Below are 25600 nucleotides of genomic sequence, written 5' to 3'. Positions count from 1 at the left end.
AACTCCACAACATTGTACAAATTTTAATAAAAAATAACAAAGCTTTCAGACCATAAGTCCTTCTTCAGTGTTCATAAAACTCATAATAAGCATAGCAGTCTTATATATCAGACATTCATATCACATGACACAGCATATACCTATCAAATAATATCAATTAAATCATCAATTAAAAAATTCTAGTCATCAATTAAAATTCTAAAACTTTAAAGTAATATTACACAAAATGTAACATTATTTAAGACACTTCCTAGCCTGTTAATGCACTTGTTGTTGCTTACTTTTTAGAATTGGTTTTAATGTTACCTGTTTGTTTAAACCAAGAAAGAAATCTGCTTGCAAGCGTATAATCCATTCATATTCCTTAGTATCCAGCCTGTTTACTAAATCACCACGTCTAATATTTGGTGATAAAATATCTATAACACGAAACAAGAACTGATGAGAATCTTCAGTCCCTTGTATATGTTGGGCTAAGGAATTAGTAGCTACTTTTCTACGTATCTCTGACCTATGCTCAATGATCCTATCTCGCAACCTTCTTGCAGATTTACCAACATAAAAACAAGAACATTGTTGGCATGTAGCTAAATATACCACATATACAGTATTAAATGTAGCTGTACAATGAAATGTAAATGTTTTACCACTTAAGGGATGTACAAAATCAATCAATTCAGTTATACTAGAGCAACACAAACTGTTGTAAAAGGGATAAGTACCTTTTTATTATAAGTTATACATCCTGTTTTATTCAAGGCAAAATCTTTATAGCATAGACATTTTTTCAAATTATAGCAGTTCCTATAGGAAAAAGAGGGTTTATCTGGAAGCCATTTTTCATGGCCAGGTATCAATTTCAGAACATGCCAGTTATTTCTAATAATCGATTCTATATAATTACTTGCTCTACTATATGTCATTAGATATCTTGTAGAATTCTTAGGTTCAGGACAAGCCAAAACAGGACTACTCTCATGATGACTAGAAAAGTAAGGTTTAGCTTTTCCATCTGTAACTGACATTATCTCATTTTTAATTCCATCCAGATCATTTTTATTATAACCCCTCATTAGAAATTCATCAGTCATATCCTGCATTTGTCTACTACATATATCTGCCTTCATATTTAACCTGCTTGCTCGTAGGTACTGACTCTTTGGAATGCCCTTAAAGACATGCTTAGCATGCATGCTATTTCTATGCAGATATTTATTCACATGCACATCTTTTTTGGTATGAATTTAATTCCACTAGATAATAGAGAAAGTTCATCAGATACTATATAATCAGATAAATTAACTATAAACTCATTAAAAGTCTCATTATTTTTTATCTACTTGAATAATGTCAATGACATTTGAGATAAAATATTCAGAGACTAGGATTAATTTTCTAGATATTACTTTGTTTAGAACTGAGGATGTACTAGATACTTGCATCCACATCTTGTTTCGTGTTATAGATATTTTATCAACAAATATTAGACGTGGTGATTTAGTAAACAGGCTGGATACTATTACTTTAAAGTTTTAGAATTTAAATTGCCTAGAATTTTTTAATTGATGATTTAATTGATATTATTTGATAGGTATACGCTGTGTCATGTGATGTGAATGTCTGATATATAAGACTGCTGTGCTTATTCTAAGTTTTATAAACACTGAAGAAGGACTTATGGTCTGAAAGCTTTATTATTTTGTATGAAAATTTGTACAACGTTGTGGACTTTGCTTTTTCTTCTTTTGCTTGGACTATTTGGCTGTTGAACTCCACTTCATCATTTGGCTCACCTTTGTTGCTCTTCTGATTTCCTGTCCATGTGAGACAGAGTTATTTTCCTAACCAAATATAAGTGTAACTTGAACCAGTGGACAGGAAATTGGAAATGTACTCCTGGTCTGGCATCAGTGCATTTTACGGACAGTCAGCCTGTAATGCCTGATCACCCATTGTCCAAGTCTATATCCAACCCTTAAAATTACCTTGTGGTATCAAATTATGTCATTTCAATTTGGGAATGCATGGCCAGGCTTAAAAAGGCCCCTGTGGCCATTCGCCTAGTAATCACCTATAAACATATAAACCTGTAAGAAGATGGTAGTAATAGCAATGGTATAAAACACAGATGAAAGTATAACTGTTATATATGTGGACCTTCAAAACCTCAGAAGACTTGCAAAAGGCTAACACTGGTCTAGGATGAGGGCTCTGGATGGTATTAAGCACAGGAAAAAAGTAGGAAAATTATTATAGACACAATATCTAGATGAGTACAGTGTATGAAGTTATTTTAGAAGCAACATTTGGTATTTTAATCATCAACTGTATATGATGAAGACTATCACAGAGTTGCCTTAAAAATGTAGAGAATATTGCTTTAAAACACTTGATTAAAGGTTGAAAATAAATCTGTTCTATTTCTGAATGTGATTTATAGGATGCTTGGTATAAGTAATTATTTACTAAATTAGTTAATTGAGTTATTGCACTGTAAGACAGACTAGATGCATTGATTCATGTTTTTCTGCAGGGTTCCGGCAGCTAAAAGCCTCACATTTGTGAATATGATAATATTAAAGTATATTAATAACTAAAACTTAATCTGCTGATCAGGCTGGCATCTTAAACCAGTAAGACAGATGTATCAAGCCATTTAAAACCACTAAGCTACATGCTTCCCCTCTATAGCTGTATTCACACTTTTTGGGGGGTCCATGTTGAAAGGTACCAACGACTGGTAGACCAGGAAACGCAAAAACTTATGCATACTCAGCGTCACCAGGATCACATTTGGAACTGACCACTGGGTCTTCTCTTAGGGGTGCATTATCAATGCATTAATTTCCAGGGGTGGCTTTCTTTCCAAAGATATTATTACGCGTGTCTTCATATTTAGTTTTAGACCATGGCTCCCATGGATGGGAAATTGGAAATTTACCTTGGTCTGGCCCCCATGTCTATGATAGACATTGGTAGACAGTAATGCCCAAATGAATATATCCCCTCCCACATAATCTTTAGAAACTTTCTAACTAACATACCCCCTTCTAATAAATGCCCATGATACATAAGGACGCAAATGGGTTGGATTGTACAACTGGCTTATAAACACCCTGGTGGTATATAGTATATACCTATGAACCAATGAATAATTTTGAGACAGTAATTATAACAACATACAGTGAACTTCAAACTATCCCTTCAGTCTATCAACTTTAGCTACTGTTAGAGATGTGATGGTAACTACTTTGTAACCACAAGGTGGGTATGTAGCCTATATACCCACTGTACTTACTGTCCTTTATCATGGCAAGTACCCCATGTTGAGAGATACCAATCACTGCTACAGCAGGAAAGGCAAACAATTATGCTTCCTCAGCATCACAGGGATCACATTTGGAAGCATACAATATATGTTATAGCGATTTGCCTCACTGGACTTTACAGTTCCTGATGCAGACGCAAGCATGACTGTTATATTCATCTTGCAGGAGCATTTTAATAGTACACACTGCATGATGAGATGAAGGGAAGGCTAAATGGTGGGAGTTCAAACTAAAATGATTAGGGTGATTTACAGATAAGTAGGATTTAAACATAAAATCCCAGCCTTTTCAAGGAAAATGGACAGATCACTGTGGACCCAGCCAGTCAACCACCCTCTTGCAAAGTTCTGCCAGTGGTTACAAGCCCTGATCCAGGTGGCCGTGGTGGTGCAGCGGTAAGCATTGTCACCACACTGCAAGAGGTTCCCTGGTTCGATTCTCAGCTGGTGTACCTTCTGTGTGGAGTCTGCCCGTCCTCCATGTGGTTGTGTGGGTTTCCTCAGGGTGCTCTGGCTTCCTCCCACATTCCAAAGACATGCAGTAGGTGGATTTGACACACTAAATTGGTCTTAGATGTGAGTGTGTGTGTGAGTGAGTGGTACAGATGTATGTAAACCTTGGCTCGAGATGATTGACACTGTTGAAGTGACACCCCAACCCCCATGTGCAAAATGGGAGAAGGGGTTGAGGAGGGATGGATGTATTTTATACATCCTCTTAACTATTTCTTTTTAACAGCACTTCTGTTCTCAATTCAACTAAAAACTCTAGCAGTACAGGTCTTTCAATTAGGATCCCCCTATCACTTGCTCTTTGCCTATACTCTGACATCAATCCCCAATAGGAAAGGCAGTCTCTAACCTGCAATCCAAATATGTTCTTGGCCTCTTCCCAGTCTGTTAATCGTTATTCTCTAGTTATTTGCTCCCAGTAACTTAGTTCCTAATCCAGTTTTCTCTAAAAAATTCCAATCTCTTCTTGCCTATTTACTGAACCCCTAATTGCAGTCATCCCAATTGGCAAAATCTCCTTTCTCCATTCTTGTGTTGGCTTAGGTCTTAAAAAATGTTCTGCTTCTTTATGAATATAATGTTCTGTATGGCTGTAGTTATTTTTCTTGCTCTCTCCTTATTTCCTGACTTTTCCCTCTGTTTATCATCATCATCATCCCTTTCAAATTTGAATCATAATTTTTTGCTGGTGTTATGCATCCCTTCAAATCAGGTAATCCTAAACCTTCTTGTTCTGTTGGAAGGATTAGCTTATCCCAATTGACCCTTGCCCTCTTTCCCTACTAGATAAATTCCTGCACCTCTTTATTAATTTTTGTCCACAACTTCTACCCTGATTAATACAAATATGCCTGATCTGTATATAAAACTAAAGGGACTAAAACATTTTCTCTGCTTGTATCTTGCTTTCCATAACCATAAACAAGAGCATCCACTTGCTCAGTTTTTGTATTATGTTTTGTTTAGTTTCTTCCCATATATCCTTAGCTCAGTTAGCTGCCATAACAGAATCCCTTTAATACATATTCCCAAATACTTTATTTTAATGTATCACCATAAATATGGGTTCTGCAGGATCAATTCATGTGTGGGTCCATAGTTTACAGCTATAGACTTTGTTTTATCTTCATTAATTTTATGTGTCAAAAAGACTTGAAACTGTCTCAAGATGTTCCACAACACTGAGATGTCCTTTTCTGGTTTTATCAGGTAAAAATAATATTGTCTGCAAATAAAGCCAACTGTTCTTGATTACCATACCAATTATATCCTTAAATTTATGTTTCCCTTATTTTCTTTGCCAATGGCTTTAAATGTAAAGCAAACAACAAAGGGGAAAGTGGGCACCCTTGCCTGGTTCCTCTGTCAAAAACAACTTGTCAGACAGGCACCCTCCCACTTAATTTTTTGCCTCAATCCCTCACATATTTTCCTAATTAACCTACTTATTGTATCAGGAAATGGAAATGTTTAAATTGCCCACCTCATAAGATCTCAGCTTACTCTGTCAAGTGCTTTCTCTGCATCAAGGCCCACCAACAACTGTGGTATTTTCTTATGGTGTACTTCCCACTGGATAATTATTCTGTTAATGTTGTCAAATGCTTGCCTCCCCTCCATAAAACCGCATTGATCTGTAGTATATATAAATTTTGGCAACACGTTTGCCATTCTTTTAGCTATTATAGACATAGAAACTTTATAATAATGGTTTAAAATTGTAATGGGCCTATACAAAGCTGTGTCTGATTGGCCTTTACCGTCTTTAGGTATTAAAACCACCTCAGCTTTCTTTCAGGATGTTGGTGCTTCCCCTTCTTTTAAAATTCTATTAAACAAAACCTTACACATATTTATCACTTTCTTCACTCCTGGCTTTCAAACTTCCACAGGAATACCATCTATTCCTGCAGACTTTCCTGCATATTGATTGTACGTCACCATTTTTATCTCATCTCTTCCTGTCTTAACTGTTAATTGTTGTAGCACATCTACCTCTAATCTTGGCTTACTTAAGTCTTCTATAAATATTTCCATTTGTGCTCTTTCTTGATTTATATGTTTCTCTGCTTTATACAAATTTTCATAAAAGTTCTGATATATATCTCTAGTACCTCTACAGGCTTTCTCATTATTTTTCTTGTTATAGACTCCCTAAGTTTGGCAATGGACCTTTCTACTTTCTGTTTCCCAAGTTGTTATGCTAAATGTTTTTGTGGTCTGGAGTTATTATCAAAAAAGAGTTGCTTAACAGTAAGCATTCTAAACTCAAGCATATTATCCAGATACTCCATTATTTTATCTTTAGCACTCTGCAGTTGGACCTCTTCTTGTTCTGTGAGATTGCCCTTATTCTGCAATACTTTAACCTTTGTCAACCCCACTAATTACTTCTTAACCATATCTCTCTTCATTTTATTTCTTCCCTTTTTTAAGCTCTACCTTCATTTTATCCAAGTCACTGGCTATGCCTTCTGAAGAAATTTATATCTTCCCTAATAACTCTCGAATAATTTCCACTACCAATTCCTTAAATTTCTCTTTTTAACAGGCACTGTCTAATTTTTACTTGACCGCGGTGGTGCAGCGGTAGCATTGTCACCTCACAGCAAGAGGTTCTCCCATTTGATTCTCAGCTGGAGCACCTTCTCTGTGGAGTCTGCATGTCCTCCTCACGGTCGAGTGGCGTTCAAACGGCATGCGTGAATGGACGTGCCTTCGTTGAAGGTTGGGCATTGGGCTGGCATCTTTGCACCGTAAAAATCTACTGCTAATCTTTAGCGGACCGGAGTTCTACTGTGGCATCCCCTAACTGGGAAAAGCCGAAAAGAAGACTGTCTAAATTCTACTTCATTACCTTACATTTTTATCTTAGTTGTTATTGGTGCATGATTTAAAATAGTTATTGGATGTTTGTTGAAGCTTTCAATTAAATGCACATGTTCCTGTGAAATATAATTTCTGTCTTGTCGAGCAACAGATGACATATTCTTGATGAAACTGTGTAGTAAGAGCAGACAATCTTCATTTCCTGTGGCTTGGACAAAGCTATTGCCAATAGGCTATATTTGTTATTGTCATTGTACAACACAGTTTAGCCTCATCGCTTACGAGTCATTCAAGAGAAATGTAATTTATGTGTAAGCATTTAATTTCCATTAGGATTAAAGTTTTTTTCTAAAGTAGCATTTAGGCTGTTTTAGGATGTTTTCTACATCTCAGAACAAGTAATTCACAATGTACAGTGCTGACTTTGCTTTTTCAACATGAGCTCTTATTTAAAGAACGTATGCATTTTACAAGTCTCTAGGTGAAACACTACCAGTCTCTCATCTTTCTCAACATTAATGCAGTGCTCATCATGAGCCCTGGATTGCTCAGTACCAGATGTCTGTTTAATAATAGCCTTTTTCTGTAATTTCCATTGGCAAATCATTGACCTTAACTGCATTTCAAGGTTGCATATATGCTGATAAAAATGGGCCTTGTCTGAGGACATACACAACCCTTTAGGAAACGTAGTACACACAATGTCTAATTCGATGCTGTCATGAGCTAGATATTTGTAATAACTAATAAAATAAAAAAATAAGCCTTAAGTAATTTTAACACATATTTTGTTAGTCTCATGACTTAAACCAGCTAAGTTTTTACATATGGTATATTAAAGACTGTCTGTTCTGTATTTAACATTTTGCCACTAAACCAAACAAGGTAGTGGATGTTACAGCAGCTCTGAAAATTAAGTAAAATTATACATCTGAATGGAATTCCGGTGCAGCTGTTGTGGTATAAATGTGCAAGTTCTGCATACCCATCACATAATAAATTTACAGACAGCACCACTTGTCTCAAACATATCTTGGAAAATGTTTGCTCACCGCTGTCCACGTCCATATGATACCACTAAGTAGTCTAACAGTGATTCTAAAAGTCAGTAGACTACATGGAATAACAGATAGTCCTATATTAATAGCATGGGTGATTGAGGGTTGATTTTGCTGAATCTAGATAACTTGATCTTTAAACTTAGTGTGAAAATCCTGAATTAGACGCTAACCTTGACACTATCAACAAGGACCTATCTACTATAGTCTATACAGATTTTATACACTACAGATTTATTTATAATGATGCAATTAATACTTTTGTTTGCTGTAATGATTCATATAACTTTTTATTGCTGATTTTAACAGTTGCATTTATTGCATTTGTGTTTACAAGGCTTAAGATAAAGAATGTTAATACTATTAAATAAAATATGTAATTATTATTCATTTCAACTTTATTACTATCATAAGGCTCTTATTCTATTTTCCTATTTCCCAACTTCCGTCTAATGTTTAGCTTCATTCCCATATTGCTTTGCACTATATCCATTCATACTCAGACTCCTCCCCAGTAGTACCTACCTATTATTTGACATTTCAGCTTCTACTTTCCCCAAATAAATGCTCACTAATTCCTAACTTAACTACATCCTCATACTTTGTCCTTTCAAATCCCTCTATTTCTTACATTTCAGAAACATAAGATAAGATGCCAGGACAGCCTAACTTTCTTCCTTCATACCTACCTACCTTCTACCAGCTTTCAGACTCAACCCCCACTACATATCCTACAGTCCTGCAACTTCTTGCTCTTTTCTTGATTTCTACTTCCTCTCTCTCTCTGCCATCAATAAAATACAGATCCTTTTACTTATTCACAATACTCTTCAGCTTATCCTCTATACGGCTCCTCCTACTGAGCCATCTCTCATTCTACCATGACTTAATAATAACTCTCAACATCTCTCCAACTCTGTGTGAACCACATATCCATACTTCCTTCATAAACTCTCCACACATTGCAACATACCTATTTAATAATGCCCATCACCTCTATTCCAAATATAGACTGATTAACTCCATTTCAACTAAACTCAGAATAAAATTAAAATCCTTTTAGGAGGAGACATTCATCCTAATCAAAGGAGGAGACATTCACCATAATCCTTGCCCCACCTATCACAACCAACATCTAGGCAATTCCCTTTCACAAACTACTCTAACCCTACAATGGTTAACCCCATCTCCCCTCACCCCCAGTAAGTTTAACCCAGAAATATTTATTATTACCCTATCATCTATTAACTGGAACATCCTAAAAATCCTCCCATTAGATGACACTGTAAATTAATTCAGTACAACTTTCCTAAATAGCCTTGCACTTAGAAGGAAGAGACTAAAACAATTAATGCAATTTGGCTATCCAAAAGGAGTAAAATGGTAATGGAGGATAGAGAAAACATGTGGAAAGAATGGCAAAAATATAAAAGCCCACAATATCTCAAAAACGTTTGAATCCTCTGTACCTATACTAAAAAGCAAATAAATAAAGATAAAATACCATACTATAACAACATTCAGAACAATAGTAAACACAACCCTAAAAAAAATTCTGGTTGGCCATTAAAGAAATCTTACATCTGTCCAAAAATTCAGCCCTAACACCTCTCCCCAAAACTCACCACTCTAAACTGCCAAAGAATTAAACTCTTATTTCAAAGATAGTATACCATCCCTATCCAAGGACTCCCTATCATCTAATCCCAACCCTACCTATCAGCCATATATCATCACATCCACTATCACCTTCAAACTTGTGCACACATCCTATGTAACACTACTTTTAAACAAATTCAAACCACTCTTTACTTCAGCTGATGACCTTCCAAGTGAGTACTTTAAAACAGCAGATATCCTGTCACAGTCCTTGTAAGCAGGTCAACACAAGATTCTGACGTTTCCTCTCTCTCTGGAAAAAAAATCACACATTATCCCTCTACACAAAGCAGGGAATTCAACAGACAGTAGTAACTTTCTATAGCAATCTTATCCCTCCTCTAAAAAATTTTTGAAAAATGTATTCAAAAACAATTACAAAACTATCTCCTGCAGGAAGAACTTCTATCCTCCACACAATACAGCTTTTGTCCATCCCATATTATTAACACTGCACTTCTAACTTTTATAGATACTGTCAATAAAGCTAGAGATAATGACAAACTGGTCTCGTCCTTATTTCTAGACACGCTTGTCTAGAAAATGTTTATACCAAAAGCTTAAAACACTGAATACGGCATTTACTGAAACACAGGACAATAAGATATTTGTCTGTATATTTGGCAAACATTTTTATTATTGCCATGTTGTGATTGCTTTGGGATGTACCTCTAGCAGTTAATTCAGAGCCTTATGGGTTTGAGCTGAAAAAAAGCTCATTCCTGTAGCCCAGGACCAGATTCCTTCGGCCTCCATTTGCCTTCTGTGTGATTCTGAGCAAGTCATTTAACCATACAGTACTCTGGGACAACTAAAAAACTGGGCTAGGCTCTCCAGTTGTCTCTTGGACCACATGACTTGCAAAAACCTAGCATGGTAAATCCTGCCTAAATGTTGATGTTTTCACAGTAAACATACTTTGATGATGCCAAAACTGAAAGAACAGATGTTATAAACAATCTAAGTGCTTCAGCGCATAGCATTGTTATTTTGATTTTCACCGTTTGCATGTGTGCCCAGATATGTGTTTGGGGGCATAGTTGGGAAGCAGACAGAACTATTATGAAGGGGCCACTCTAGTATGGCAGATGTACCTTTTTAATTCTAAAGCTATGCTGAAAAAATCCAGGAGCATTCTGCACAGAGTGGATAACCTCTGAAGAACTTTATGTAACAAGATAATGTCATATACAATTACTGCACTAAAATGGATAAAAGATGAAGTTTTAAAAATGTTTGCAGCAGAAAATGATTAGCATTTATCTTGTAGCTGTGATGAATATGTTTTTTTTCAAATCAGTTTGTTTTTAAACACCTTTATTAACTTTATTGAACAAAAAAGTATTTTTCATTAACTTTATGCATTATACATATTTTTTTAATTTTTAACAGTTTTCATTCACTCTAACAATATATAGATTTCGCAAGTCTTGCTTTCTTTCAAATTTCACTCCTCCTGTTGAACATTGTTCTGCATGTATTGTTCCCTCATATTCAGTTTATTTCTATGTTATTTGCGCATTCTGTTTCTAATGATCACACCTCCAATTTTTTGTATCCTTAACAATAATTAATATTTCATTAAAAATTTGATACTGAGAGAAGTAAATGCCTTTGCAGGTGATGGTATTCCTGACAGCCTTAGTACCTGTATGTTAAATATAATACTGCATAATTTAATGTATTAATTTAAGGATAACTAGTGAACTTTTTCATAAACTAAAAATCAGTTAAGTGAGAACATGCAAGTTGTTTTTCACATCTGAGACAGAAATTGAAATAGGACAAGGAGAGATGGTATCTGTGCATGGAGGAGCACAGGCTCTGCCATGTGCTTTCAGCATGAGTAAACCTAATTTTTAGGTCAAGCCTGTCGGTGTAGCTGTCCTTTTAGAGGATTTACCAATATATGCAATTAGTCATTTTTAATCTTGACTGAATATGCTGATCTCTACATTTCCACACTTTAGAGCACATTTTTTGTAAAAGAACCCTTTTAGTACAATAGAAGACTGAAGGTATATATTGTTCAAGACATTATTGTTCTTGAATTTTCAAAGACCACACATCAAACATCATAGATATTTCTGATGTGCCACCTGTAGCATATGTTTTATCAAGTTTTGTAATTAATGTAACAATCAAAAAATACATACATGCCTTTCTGGTACAAATGCAAAGTTGAACTTTTGAGATGAAATGGTGATTTCCTGGTGAGCCTTCTGCATGGACTCTGCATGCCCACCCTATGATCTTGTGGATTTTCTCTGGGTGCACTGGTTTCTGCTCTCATTCCAAAGATAGTGGGTATATTGGACACACTAAATTGGCTGTAGGTGTGAGTGTGAATGCACATGTGTGGTGTGGAAGAAAAACCATGGCAACATTAGCCACCCAACAGTGTGAACATTTGCTTTAGGTGACTGTCACTGTTGATGTGAGATCCCAACCCCATGTGCAAAAATGCGAAATCGGGATTGTGACTGAATCGATAGATGGATTTGCGTATGTCTTACAATGATATGCATTCTGAAATCTCTCTCTATATTTTGTGCAGATTTTATTTATTGGAAGAATGTTGACTAATGCAAGTCCCAAAGCTTATTTCTTTGGGATGTCTCAGAGATACTTTTGCTGTGTTTCCTGTCAAGAAAATTTTTATAAACATATCTTCATAGTACAACTGCAACCCTTTCCTGTGGAGCTCTGGATATTTCCTATACAAAGGTAAGGTCAACTGTGTCATGCTGAGAAGCTTCAAAAGTAGGCATGAATTAAATTGACCTTTATCACTAGAGTTTGATTTTACCTATACCAACTGTAATAATAATTTAACTGCAAATTATTATAATGTCTTCTATGTCTGTATGATTCTATGCGCATACACACACATTCACACACACACACACACACACACACACACACACACACACACACACACACACACACACACACACACACACATATATATATATATATATATATATATATATATATATATAAATACACATACATATACATATATGTATATATATATATATATATATATATATATATATGCATATATATATATATATATATATATATATGTATCTATATCAATATTTAAAATATATAAATAAACGTGTGTGTGTGTGTGTATTTATATATATCATCATCATTACTAACAACCCCTTTTTCCCCATATTCTACATGGGTTGAGACAGCTGTTGCCATCTCTCTCAATTCAATGTTAATCTCCTACCTTCTCCAGCACTGATGCCTGACTGTCACAGGTCTCCTCTCACTCAGTCCATCCATCCATCTCTTTGCTGCATGCCCTCATTTCCACTTGCCTTCCTCCTGTCTGCCCCAAATCTTTTTCACCTGATTCATCATCATCAGCCTCCTTTTTCCCATTTTCTACTTGGGATGGGGAGTCATGTCATCATTATATCATACTCTAACTCTGACACTCTGTGCCAGTTGGATGCCCCACTGACTCTAGCTTTCACCTCCTCATTCAGACTTCCCTTTTCCTCAGCCAAAACACCAAGGTATTTGAAGCTGTTAAAATGTTCCATTATTTCCCTTCTAATCAGTTCTGATATTCTTCTGATTTCCAGCATTTTTCTGCCATTATTACTGTCTGATCTGTATTCAGTTTCATCCCATGTGCCTTCAGCTTTTCATTCCATTCCCCGTTCTTTGCTTACGTTCTTGTTCAGATTCTGCTTGTACTGCCACATCATCTGCATACAGCATCTTTGCTGATCTGTCCCCTCCAACATGTTTGCTAATGTAGTCCATCAGCAGTTTAAACTGCAGTGGGCTCAGAGCTGAACCCTAATAGGTTCATAGGTTCATAGGTTTATACTAGGCTATCTGCCCTAAGGCATTTATAAGCCTAGCCCAAATTTTTGTGGCTTACGCCACCCCTTATATGAAAAAATACTGTGCCCATTAGTTTGTTGTGCCTCTGTCCAGCAGTGACACAGAGATGATTCCCGGGGTAAACCTACGATCTCCCATCCACAGGTCTAGATTTCTCTTGAACAGAGTCAGCGAGGTGCTCTGCCTCACATGGACCGGGATTTTATTCCACAGCATAGGAGTCTCTGAGTGATAAATCTATCCCTCCAGCACGTCCTATTTATATCCGTGCTAAGGTTTAAGTCGCTTGCTCTAGTGGTTTTGGTGGATTTGGATTTTTGAGGTGGAGCATGTCCATTAATTCCGGGTTGGACATGGCCTTGTATGTCAGGCACATGTCACCTCTGAGCAGATGGTATGCGACTGAATAGAGCTGGAGTTTCTTCAATCTGGCAGCATATGACAGATTTTGGAGTCCCTTTATCCTTTTGGTGAGGAACTTTTGGGGTCTCTCCAATTGCTGCAGATGTCGGGTGAGATACATCCCGAATGGGGCATTGTACTCGATCATTGGTCTGATAAGTGAAGAGTACAGGGAACAATGACCTCACTAGATCTGGATGTGAATCCTTCATGATCAGGTGGGCAATGTAGAAGGTCTTTCTAACCACTTTAGCAATGTGAGTGTCAAAGAAAGGCCACTGTCAACCTGGGTCCCCAGGTCCCTGATAACCTCTTCTGTGCTTAGTGGATTGCCACCTATATGGTAGCTTGGGGTTACCTTGTTTTTCCCGAAGGGTATGACTATACATTTTTTGGCGTTTAACTTCAGGCCATGGCTCTGGCACCAGCTATCTGTTTCCGTGAGTCCCTTCTGAAGGATATCCGTGTCCGATGCACTTTCCACTATGGCCCAGTTTGCAGTCATCTGCAAACTTTGTCAGCCAAAGTCCTCCCATGTTGGCCTGTACTTCTGAGAAGTAGATGCCAAACAATAGGGGGCCAAGGACTGAGCCCTGTGGGACACCACTTGTGACCGGCTTGGAGTCTGACACAGCGCCAGCAACTCTAACCCTGTGGGTTCGGTCCTTAAGCCAGTTTGCAACCCATCTTGTGACATATGGGTTTACATTTAAGCTGGTAAGTTTTTCTACAATACCCGAGTGGGGTATTGTGTCAAAAGCCTTTGCAAGGTCAAGGTAGGCTGTATGGACTGCCTTTCCCTCATCAATGGCCTTGGTGACTGTTTCAAAGAAGTTGACCAAGTTCAAAAGGCATGATCTTCCCTTGACAAAGCCAAACTGGGTCGGGTCCAATGTCTGCAAGTCCCCTATATCTTTGTTTATGAGCTCCATTATGATCCTCTCCATAGCTTTGCAGACTAGACTTGTTAAGCTTATGGGGCGAATTACCAGGGTCCGTAGAGGCCGCCTTTGTGGAGTGGGACCACAGTTGCCGTACGCCACTCCTTGGGCACGTATCCTGTGGTAAGGCTGAGATTAAACAGCTGCCTTATGTGTGGGTTTAATTCCTCATTTAGCTCGTATAGCACACAGCCGGGGACACCATCCGGTCCCATTGATGCTGTGTTTTTAGCTTTAGAGAGAGCAGCTTTCACCTGCGCATTTGAGATGTCCGGGAGGCTACACTCGGCTGGGATAGTTATCTCTCCTTTAGGGGAGAGGGGTGAAGTTTGCACTGAACCTGTCTGCCAGTATGTTGGCAATGTCTGTGGGTTCAGTGATTTTGTATCATTTTGGACTAATTCTGAGCATATCTGGGAGTTTCCACCCAGGTTCCTAACATAGCTGAAAAAGGCCTTATGATTGTCCTTTGAATCCATGGCAATTTTTCTCTCAAAATTGGCCTTAGTTGATTTTATGAGTGCTCGTATTTTTACTAATAATGATCAGGGGTGACTTCCCTTTTATGGATTTTGTTCTATCATGTAATAGCTTTCTCCTCTTATTGTAAAGTTTGTTAATGGCTGGGGTCCACCAGACTGGACGTTTGCCCTTTGTGGAAAGAGTCTTGGTTTTATTTGGGATTGCCTGATCCATGCAGTCCTGGAGGTGTTCATAGAAGGCATTTGTAAGGGCTTCCACAGCTTGGGTTGTGGTTTCCACTGGCTCAGGGGCCTTGAAGGATACCACACCAGTCTTGAGTAGTGTGAAGTTTGCTTTAGAGAAGTTCTTCACTATGGTCTTTTTGTTTGGGGTGGGGCGGGATGTGGATTTCCAGTGAGATTAGTTTATGATCAGATCTCACCAATGAGGGATATACTTCGGTGTGGAGCATTTTGTCCCCATGTTTGTGACAATGAGATCTAGTATATTTTCTCCTCTCGTGGGAACAGTGACTAGCTGTTCCATGGAATTTGAATTTATGAACTCCAGGAACCATTGGGCTAGAAAGTTAGGGCTTGAGTAATGTTCCCAGTCTATATTCGGGTAGTTGAAGTCACCCAATATGATGGTGTTTGCGCATACATTTATACCCTCCAGTGTCTTCAGGAAGGCTGTGTGGGGTTCCTGAGTTTGAGAGGGTGGCCTGTAGCATGCTACAATTTGTAGAGCAGTTTTGCCTATTGTAAGTTGCACCTGGATGGTTTCCGCCGTCGTTGCCACCAACCTGGAGGTGTGGGTATCCTTTATGAATATGGATACACCCCTCCTTTTGTGGTGTGGTCCGGGTTTTGGGGCGGGCATGATATGAGGTAAAACCTAATAGTGCCGGGTGCTCTCAGGAGCCTTGAACCAGGTTTCAGTTACAGCACAGACATCGATGTTCTCCATACTGAGAAGAGTGCGCATTTTGAGATTTAGACTTCTGGCATTGAGCAGCATTACCCTCAGTTTCTTCCCATTTTTGTTTTCTAGGGTGGTAGGTTTAGAATTTGCGCCTTGCCTAAAAAGGCACTATGGGGGTGGCAAGAGCCTTAGCCAATATCCGAATCCCAGGGTGACAGGTGCAAGCCAGCGTGTCTTGTCAAGCATGTCATCCCAGGCAGACAGACACTGGATCCCCTTTGAATGACACCAGACATTAAGCCAATTGTTAAAGCTGATCATCTTGTCTCTATATTGTGGCATCATTCTTGGTGAAGGAAGGATACTGCTCAGGGTTAGGGTCATACCTGCCTGGGCTACATAATCAGAGAGCTCCTCTATGTCTCTTTTCATGTAGTCCAGGGCGGTACGTCTCAGGTCATTCACACCAGCATGGACAATGACTGTGTCATATTTGTACTTGCCGTGGAGTGACCCGAGTGCTTGTGTTATGTGGTGGATTCTAGCGCCCGATAGGCAGCTTACTGTGACCCTCTCCTTGTTCAGCCTGGTGAGTGGGACGTCAGTGTGTCTGACTATGGAGTCACCTATGACAAGTATGTTTGGTGTTGTATTTGGCGTTAAGGGCTGTGACTGCTTTGCACACTGCTTTTGTGGTTTATGTGTTGCTTGTGGGGTGTCTTCAGGTAGCAGTTGTTTGGGTGTCTGGTTTGGAGGCCTCTGTTGTTTAGGTAAATTTTTACTCAGAGCCTCCGAGTATGTCTTTGTGTGTTTATGTGTTTGATTCAGTGGAGTGGTAGCATTATGTGAGGCTGGTTTTGTGGTGTGTGTAGTTGCCTTCTCCTCCTGTCTGGTCTTGCCAGTCCTGAGTTGAGAGAGCTCAGCCTCCAGTTTGGCTAAATAGCTGCATCTCTCGCAGGTATTTGTGTTATGTGGGAGGAGGAGAGGGTTGTCTGTGTACATGAGGCAGTTATAACATTGCCTCAAGATTCCCAGATTCACCAGCTGGACCGGAGAGAAGATTGACAACTGACCTTTGGACATGCTAGAATAATAGAAAACAAGGGCCAGTGGGGAGTGAGGGTGTAGTGCTTTTAATTTTTAGTGCTGACTTATATAATTGCTTTAGTGAGCAAGTGCCAGGTAACTTGAGTGCAATGTGTTACAAGTAACTAAATGCCAACACGACAAACAGTAACTTTCTTTCAAGTGAAACAAGGAAATAAGTACAGTAAGCAATGCAGATATCACTAGTGATCCACAGAAGCGCTGAGAAGTTGCGTATTAGGTGGAATTAGCTTCCAGGGAAATAACAAGCAAACAAACAACAAGCATATAAACAAAGCTAGATTCAGCAGGCCTGGATCTAGTCTATGCTAGAGCAAACAAGGTGAACCAATTTCAGTAAGATACAGTTCAAATATTCAGGCACTATAAACTTTTAACCAGAAATTCCCAGCTCAGAAGGGCAGAGTCCAGCCTCTTCTCCCACAAGAGTGCAGACCACGAACCTTCTTAATGTAAAATAACTGGCCTGAAGCCCAAGTGCCTAAACCAGAACTAATACACTTGGACACTGGGCTCTCAATCAGCAGTTCCCAACTTAGAAGGATGAAAGCTACCTGTCCTGCCACCACAGTGCTTGCCACAAACCTTCCTAATGTAAAACAACTGGTCTGAAGCCCAAGTGCTTAATCCAAAAGACTTGAATAATAGCTACACTTTAATCAAGTTACAACCAAGCAGTAATAAATACCATTGAATACTTTAGAGAATGTCTGGATTAGTGCTCAAGTTACACAAACAAAGCTAGATCCAGCAGGCCCGAATCCAGTCTATGCCACAGCAAACAAGATGCACTGAGTAAGAAACAGTTCAGATATGCATGCACTATAAGCCTTTAACCAGAAATTCCCAGCTCAGAAGGGCAGAGTCAGCTCTCTCCCTCCCACAAAGTGCAGACCCACCTGTATCGTAAAATAACTGGCTACTTGAAAGCCCAAGCCCACCAGAATTAATACACTTTACAATAACAGACACTGACATACATACACCTCAATCATCAATCAGCTACTAGAAGGATGTAAGGATGTTGTTCCTGTTCTGCAGTGCAGACCACAAACACAAACAGTGCAAAACAACTAACTGGTCGAAGCCCAAGTGTTTAAACCAAGGCTTAGAATGAGTTACACCAAGCTAAATACAATTGAGTATTTTAAGATGATGCAAAGTAAAAGAAGTAGGTAAAACACAAGTACAGTAAAAGCAGATGAAATTTTTTTTTTTTCTGAACAAGTGCTGAGATCAAAAGAAACAGATTTGTGTCCTGAAACTAGAAAACTGGCTAGTTATAAGAAAAAACAAGCTAGAAGGCTTCCCTCCAAACACAGAAGGGCTTACAAATAGTCTAGAAAGGCAGGAAATAAGCTTAAATTTTTTTTTTTCTATTTCCCAGATGCTCTCTTTGTACACAGTAGTGCCTGAAATCAGAATATGATCTCACTGCACTCAGTTGAGTGGATGGGCCCAGAGGCTGAGGGTGGGCAGTTTCACTAAGATTAACACCAAAACAAAACAGGGCGGGTGGGTGGTAATAACTGAAGAGCAGAATAACTTCAGTTAAAAATTCCTTCAACACTCAAATTAAATACTGTATTTTTTTAAAAAAAAGTGCAGGTAAAAGGTACTTAAATTCTCTTATACGTCCAGTTGAATATAACCAAGTTCTTAGCTGGCCAAGCTGAAGTTTTAAAGCAGGAATTATTTCACATGCACCAGTTTAAATATGCAAGGACAGGAAATCAAAGAATGCGGCTACCCCCACACCTGTAATTACTAGCAAATAACAAGATTCAGCCAGCACTAGCTTCAGTTCAAGTCACTGAAGAGCAGAATAACTTCAGTTAAAAATTCCTTCAACACTCAAATTAAATACTGTATTTTTAAAAAAAAAAAAGTGCAGGTAAAGGTACTTAAATTCTCTTATACGTCCAGTTGAATATAACCAAGTTCTTAGCTGGCCAAGCTGAAGTTTTAAAGCAGGAATTATTTCACATGCACCAGTTTAAATATGCAAGGACAGGAAATCAAAGAATGCGGCTACCCCCACACCTGTAATTACTAGCAAATAACAAGATTCAGCCAACACTAGCTTCAGTTCAAGTCACTGAAGAGCAGAATAACTTCAGTTAAAAATTCCTTCAACACTCAAATTAAATACTGTATTTTTAAAAAAAAAAAAGTGCAGGTAAAGGTACTTAAATTCTCTTATACGTCCAGTTGGATATAACCAAGTTCTTAGCTGGCCAAGCTGAAGTTTTAAAGCAGGAATTATTTCACATGCACCAGTTTAAATATGCAAGGACAGGAAATCAAAGCCCCACACCTGTAACTAGCAAATAACAAGATTAGCTTCAGTTCAAGTCACTGAAGAGCAGAATAACTTCAGTTAAAAATTCCTTCAACACTCAAATTAAATACTGTATTTTTAAAAAAAAAAGTGCAGGTAAAGGTACTTAAATTCTCTTATACGTCCAGTTGAATATAACCAAGTTCTTAGCTGGCCAAGCTGAAGTTTTAAAGCAGGAATTATTTCACATGCACCAGTTTAAATATGCAAGGACAGGAAATCAAAGAATGGCTACCCTGTAATTACTGGCAAATAACAAGATTCAGCCAGCACTAGCTTCAGTTCAAGTCACTGAAGAGCAGAATAACTTCAGTTAAAAATTCCTTCAACACTCAAATTAAATACTGTATTTTTAAAAAAAAAAGTAGGTACTTAAGTCCAGTTGAATATAACCAAGTTCTTAGCTGGCCAAGCTGAAGTTTTAAAGCAGGAATTATTTCACATGCACCAGTTTAAATATGCAAGGACAGGAAATCAAAGAATGCGGCTACCCCCACACCTGTAATTACTGGCAAATAACAAGATTCAGCCAGCACTAGCTTCAGTTCAAGTCACTGAAGAGCAGAATAACTTCAGTTAAAAATTCCTTCAACACTCAAATTAAATACTGTATTTTTTTTTAAAAAAGAAGTGCACAACTACTCCCACTAGAAATCCCTCTGTGAATCTGAACACTGTTTGTACTTGTGTCATTGGGTCCTTGTACATAGCCTACACAAATTCTACCAATGTTTCTGGGTCTTTGAACTATCACAGGACTTTCTGAATCAGCTTTCTTGGGACCTTGGCATATGCTTTCCAGGAATGCTCAGATGGACTCTTACAACATCTCTGGCTTCTTCTAAACCAGCTTTCTCACTGCAGACATTGACTTGGTTGTGTTGCATCCTGATCTGAATACATACTGTTCATCTTCCATCTGACTTTCTTCTACTCTTTACATTCATTTATCCATCACTCTATTCAGAATTTTCATGCAGAGCGACACTAGTTTCATACCTCTGTACTGCCTGCAGTTGTATATGTCCCATTGGTTCTTGTATACTGACAATAGTATACTTATTCTTCAGTCATCTGGGATATAAGTGTGTGTGTGTATGTGTGTGTGTGTGTGTGTGTGTGTGTGTGTGTGTGTGTGTGTGTGTGTGTGTGTGTGTGTGTGTGTGTGTGTGTGTGTGTGTGTGTGTGTGTGTGTGTGTGTGTGTGTGTGTGTGTGTGTATGTGTGTGTCTCTGTGTGTCTGTGTACATATAAATGTACATAAGCACAATACACACACACACACACACACACACACACACTCTCATACACGCATTTTAAATGTACTATTTCCAGTACAGGGGAGGGAATCCCTAAAATGTCGGTGAAGAATTTCACTGCCTTACTATAAGTTGTACTAACCAGGCTCACAGCACATCAGAATTTTGATAAATAGACTGCATTATGACACAGCATACTAGCAACCTTCATTTTTTTTGTAGTAAGACAACCTGAAGTAGTCCACTTTGAGCATAAAGTATAAACTGGTAAATGGAGATAATTTAATAGTGAATTCCCTGCATCCAAATGTTTAATAACTAGCTCAGCCAGCATTGTGACTCCATTTGTAATATCATATTTGGCCCAAATGAGATACTGGACAAGTCAACCATCTTGATTACAAAATAATTAAATAACTAACTACCTAATATAAATGCTGGGTTATACAGTATAATGCATCATTATTTTGACAATTATAGATACATATTCATGGCATAATCGGGAACCTGGGGCCCTTTTGTGGGGTAAACTTGAGCAGTAATGTATCATCTCAGAGGAGAGATGTCCTGCGGAATGAGCTTGGAGCACATGGAATGATTGTAATTGTAATCATGTCTAATACAAAGCAGTAAACTTGAACAGAAATGAACATACTGTACCAGCATTAGTCTTAGCATCAGACAGAACAGAAATATTGTAGACTGGAATTATTCTCCTGTTTTCATGAGCTGTGCCTGTCAGTTATAAATAATGGCATCCGGCAACACCACGGAGTCTTGATTGCACAGGTTTTCCTTTTCTCCCCAGGTGCTAAAGAAAGATTGCCAGAACCAAAGGAAGCTGCTGATTTACAAGAGAAGATTGCCAAGGTACTACAGATCCCAGACTACACACCCAATAAAAGAGGTTAGTGTTGCAAAAAATGCATGCTTTTCCATTGTATTCTGTTATACATACAGAGTCTAGTACAGAACTTCACGATATGTTATGCAGAATGCATATCTATCTTAAATATTTAACATTTGACAATCTTGTTATCTAGGTTTGTAGTGTCAAGGAATATAGTTCCAGTCTTGGCTAGGATCCCTTCATGTATCAGCAGTCTTGGCTGGGATCCTTGCATGTAGCACCATTCTAAGCTAGGATCACTAGGACCAGTGCATGCAGCAACACTCTGTGTTATGCCCAATGCATGTGGTAACACTCTATGTTATGCCCCATGCATGCGGCAATACTCTTATGTTACGCCCCATGCATACGGTAACATTTTATGTAGCACCAGTGAAAGCCAATATCCATGCATATAGGAATAGTATAAGTTTGGATCCATACATGCAGTACCAGATTAAGACAGGACCCATGCATACATCACCAGTGTACGCTAGGATGCACATATGCAGCAGTTTTACCTAGGATCTATGCTACTGGAATGCCTCATTGCTGGTCTTAGGAACAGTAAAACTATCTGATGTTTAAAGAACAGTGTCTTTCCCATCTAACTATCTGAAGGGTGTAAATGTGCTCTAGACACAAGCTAGGCAAGTAAATTCTGAATGTGAGCCTTACTGTTTCTCACTGCCAGTTGACTGATACTCGAAATGTCATCACTGAAAAGTTGCTGACGTCTTATCATGGCAGTTAGACTTGGAGAAGAGAGTGTGTGTGTGTGTGTGTGTGTGTGTGTGTGTGTGTGTGTGTGTGTGTGTGTGTGTGTGTGTGTGTGTGTGTGTGTGTGTGTGTAGCATATATGTGTATGTATATGCATACATGACCATACATGTCCATGCGAGTGTACTTCAGAGCTGTGTGGAAGGGGGATTATACCCCTGCAAAACATTTTTTTTTGTGTTTTGCAGTCTTGGAAGTACTGTTGACCTCGCAAGGTTTTAGATGATTTTGTATTTGAATATTCATGTGGCGATTAAATGAGACATGGTTATTTATGGTAATAGTATTATGAATTCTGTGTCACAAGATAAATAATGAGATTATCATACTTTAAACAATTCAATATCATAAAACTGGCTGTTCTTTGAGAACAACACATAGCTCCATGTGGTGTAAATTGAACTTTTAAATGCATGGACATTTTATTTGTATTCCTTCACCCATAATAATTAGTAATTTTCTTCTCATATTAGCTGCACTTTATTGTTCCTTATAACAACTTCTTAATTTTTATATATATATATATATATATATATATATATATATATATATATATATATATATATATATATATATATATATATATATATAGTTGCCTTTACTGACCTGTGCATGTGATGAAAATGGTCTTTGGACCAGTTCACTAACTCAGACATTCACTAAATAAATACATTTTACACACACACACACACACACACACACACACACACACACACACATATATATATATATATATATATATATATATACATATATATATATATATATATATATATATATATTTAATATAAATATCAGGAGTAGCTGAAGATCACCTGGAAGGAAGACTGAACATCTGTAGAATGGTTTCCTCAGGGATGGTGAGAAACAAAGTCAGTAATTGCATCGTACTAAGTGCCACTATCTCCATGGTTTTCTAGCTTTTATAGGGAAACCGACCCTTATTGTGAAGTGACTAACTGAATTATTCTCTCATGAAACATATCCATATCATGATGTCATGCACATAAGCACTGTGTATACAAGCAACTCATATCATCTAGAGACGTGTTATTATACTGGAAAATACAAGACCTTTTTGAGTCACATTACAAGTAGTTGAGATAAAGAGCAGTAAGTTATGGTTGTAGGAGAAAAATTAATGTTTATACAGGAAATAAGTTTCTTAGAGATGTTAAAAACAACAGTATGAAATGAACATTTCTCTGCCAGCTTTGCTTTTTCTGTGTTCCATGCAGACTGATTCCTGCTTATATTTTCCTTTCCTGAACTATGTCCTCCTTTTCCACATGTTTCATTTTTGAGGCATTTATACAGTTTGTACATTTCATGAAATTAATAATGATCATTTTATCATTGTACCTTTGGTTACCATCTACATTCCAAAGCAACAGTGTCAATTTCAGTCTAGCCCTCCTGCTTCCTACACAGATTATTAGCAGGACAGGTTTCATTGGTTGATTGGTGATTTGTTTGTTTGTTTGTTGTTTGTTTGTTTGTTTGTTTGTTTGTTTGTTTGTTTGTTTGTTTGTTGGTTTGTTTGTTTGTTGCAATACCTGTGCTGGTGACTCAGATGACCATTTGTCAACACTGCTGTTATTTTTATTATTATTATTATTATTATTATTATTTAGTTTCCTTGTTTAGGAGAAGAAGAACACTGAGTGGCTGATGATTCAGACAATTAGAGTACACTAGCAGCAGTCTGCCACATTCAGAACTGTCTAAACATTGAAAAGAAGTGATGTTACTACAAGGCTGGTCTGTTAGGAATGGAGTCCCAACAGAGAAAGATATGCAGGGCAGAGCTAAAGTAGGGGATGTTTGATCAATGAAGTAATGAAGAAATATGAAATATATTATCCATAGACCTGGTTCGAAATAAACATAATCAGAGTAAGAGACACTGGGAATGTGAAAGCATCATGTGTTAACCAAAATTATACAACGACCCCCCATTAATATTCAAAAATGTGCACGCTGATTGGTCAGCGTGCACATTGTAAATCAGAGTTATAGTAATAGAAAAAGGTCCGGTCGCCCGGACTTTTTCCATTACTATAATTCTTTTTTTTACAGCAACGGAGAACGCAAAATCTCTGTTGCTTCACACTGTCTCGCTATGTTAAACTCCTTTAACATAGCGAAACAGTTTGTAAAAAGCAATGGAGATCTGGTTTTCTCCATTGCTTTTGCCCACAGCTCTGATGTACTGCGTAGGCATATGCATGCGCAGTACATCAGAACTGCCGCAGAATACCAGACAGCTGCGGAAGGGCAGCAAGGAGGCATTATACAATGCTATTACTTAAGAAAAGTAATTATTTTTTTCTTAAATAATGTCATTGTATAATAGCAATAACCCACTTCTGGGTGTGGGTAATGCTGGATTTACCCACGGTTGGCTTTGTTTGGCCACTCGGGCTTCGCCCTCATGACCAGACCACACCAACCATGGGTAAATCCAGCATTACCCACACCTATGCATGGGTTATTGCTATAATATATTACATCTGCAAAGTGTGTGTGTGTGTGTGTGTGTGTGTGTGTGTGTGTGTGTGTGTGTGTGTGTGTGTGTGTGTGTGTGTGTGTGTGTGTGTGTGTGTGTGTGTGTGTACATGTAAATCCATGTGTTTCCCTTTCCTCTGAGTAATAAACCTCATGAGGGATTATACAAAATAACCCCACTGCACATGGAAGTTGAGGAAGCCTTGATCCCTCAGGCAAATGTTTTTTGTGAACCCCTGACCACTATTTTTTCACATTTGAGGTTAAATATCAGCATTCTGGTAGTGATTTGTTTAAACAATCACATATTGTTTACTTGGCACACAACAATTCAAACTAAAAACTTTGACCTTTAGAAGGACAATAGTCAAACAGAAACACTCCCAGGGTTGCCAAACACAAAAGACATAATTTTCCATGACAGGGTTGATTTTTCATACCCATTCGTCATTCCTTCAGTTGGTCTGACTACAGTACAAAGCTGCATTTTGATTACCCCTTTTATACTAGTTAAATTGTATATTACATGGTGGTAGTGTTGTTACCTCGCAGCAAGAGGTTCTCCCGTTCGATTTTCGGCTGGGCTTGGGAGTGCCTTCTGTCTGGAGTCTGCATGTCCTCCCCATGGTTGGGTAGTGTTCAAAAGACATGTGTGTGTAAATGGAAGTGCCTTCGTTGAAGGTTGTGTGTCGAGCTGGCACCTCGGCGTTTCGTAAAAATCTACTGCC

General features: G+C 38.1%; 1 protein-coding gene across 2 annotated transcripts in view; it reads left to right on the top strand.

The window, feature by feature from the left end:
• CHGA (chromogranin A) overlaps positions 1-25600 on the top strand; it is a 396109-nt gene that overhangs the window by 179454 nt on the left and 191055 nt on the right. For both annotated transcript variants that reach the window (XM_044074572.1, XM_044074571.1), the window contains one exon: positions 21504-21602. In XM_044074572.1, the coding sequence (XP_043930507.1) occupies positions 21504-21602 (99 nt within the window). The remainder of the gene's footprint in view (positions 1-21503; positions 21603-25600) is intronic.

The sequence above is a fragment of the Protopterus annectens genome, chromosome 6.part0 (genome assembly GCF_019279795.1).
Source record: "Protopterus annectens isolate FY-2018-M chromosome 6.part0, PAN1.0, whole genome shotgun sequence".
In the NCBI taxonomy this organism is placed as follows: Eukaryota; Metazoa; Chordata; order Ceratodontiformes; family Protopteridae; genus Protopterus; species Protopterus annectens.
This window is presented reverse-complemented; position numbering and strand designations above follow the sequence as displayed.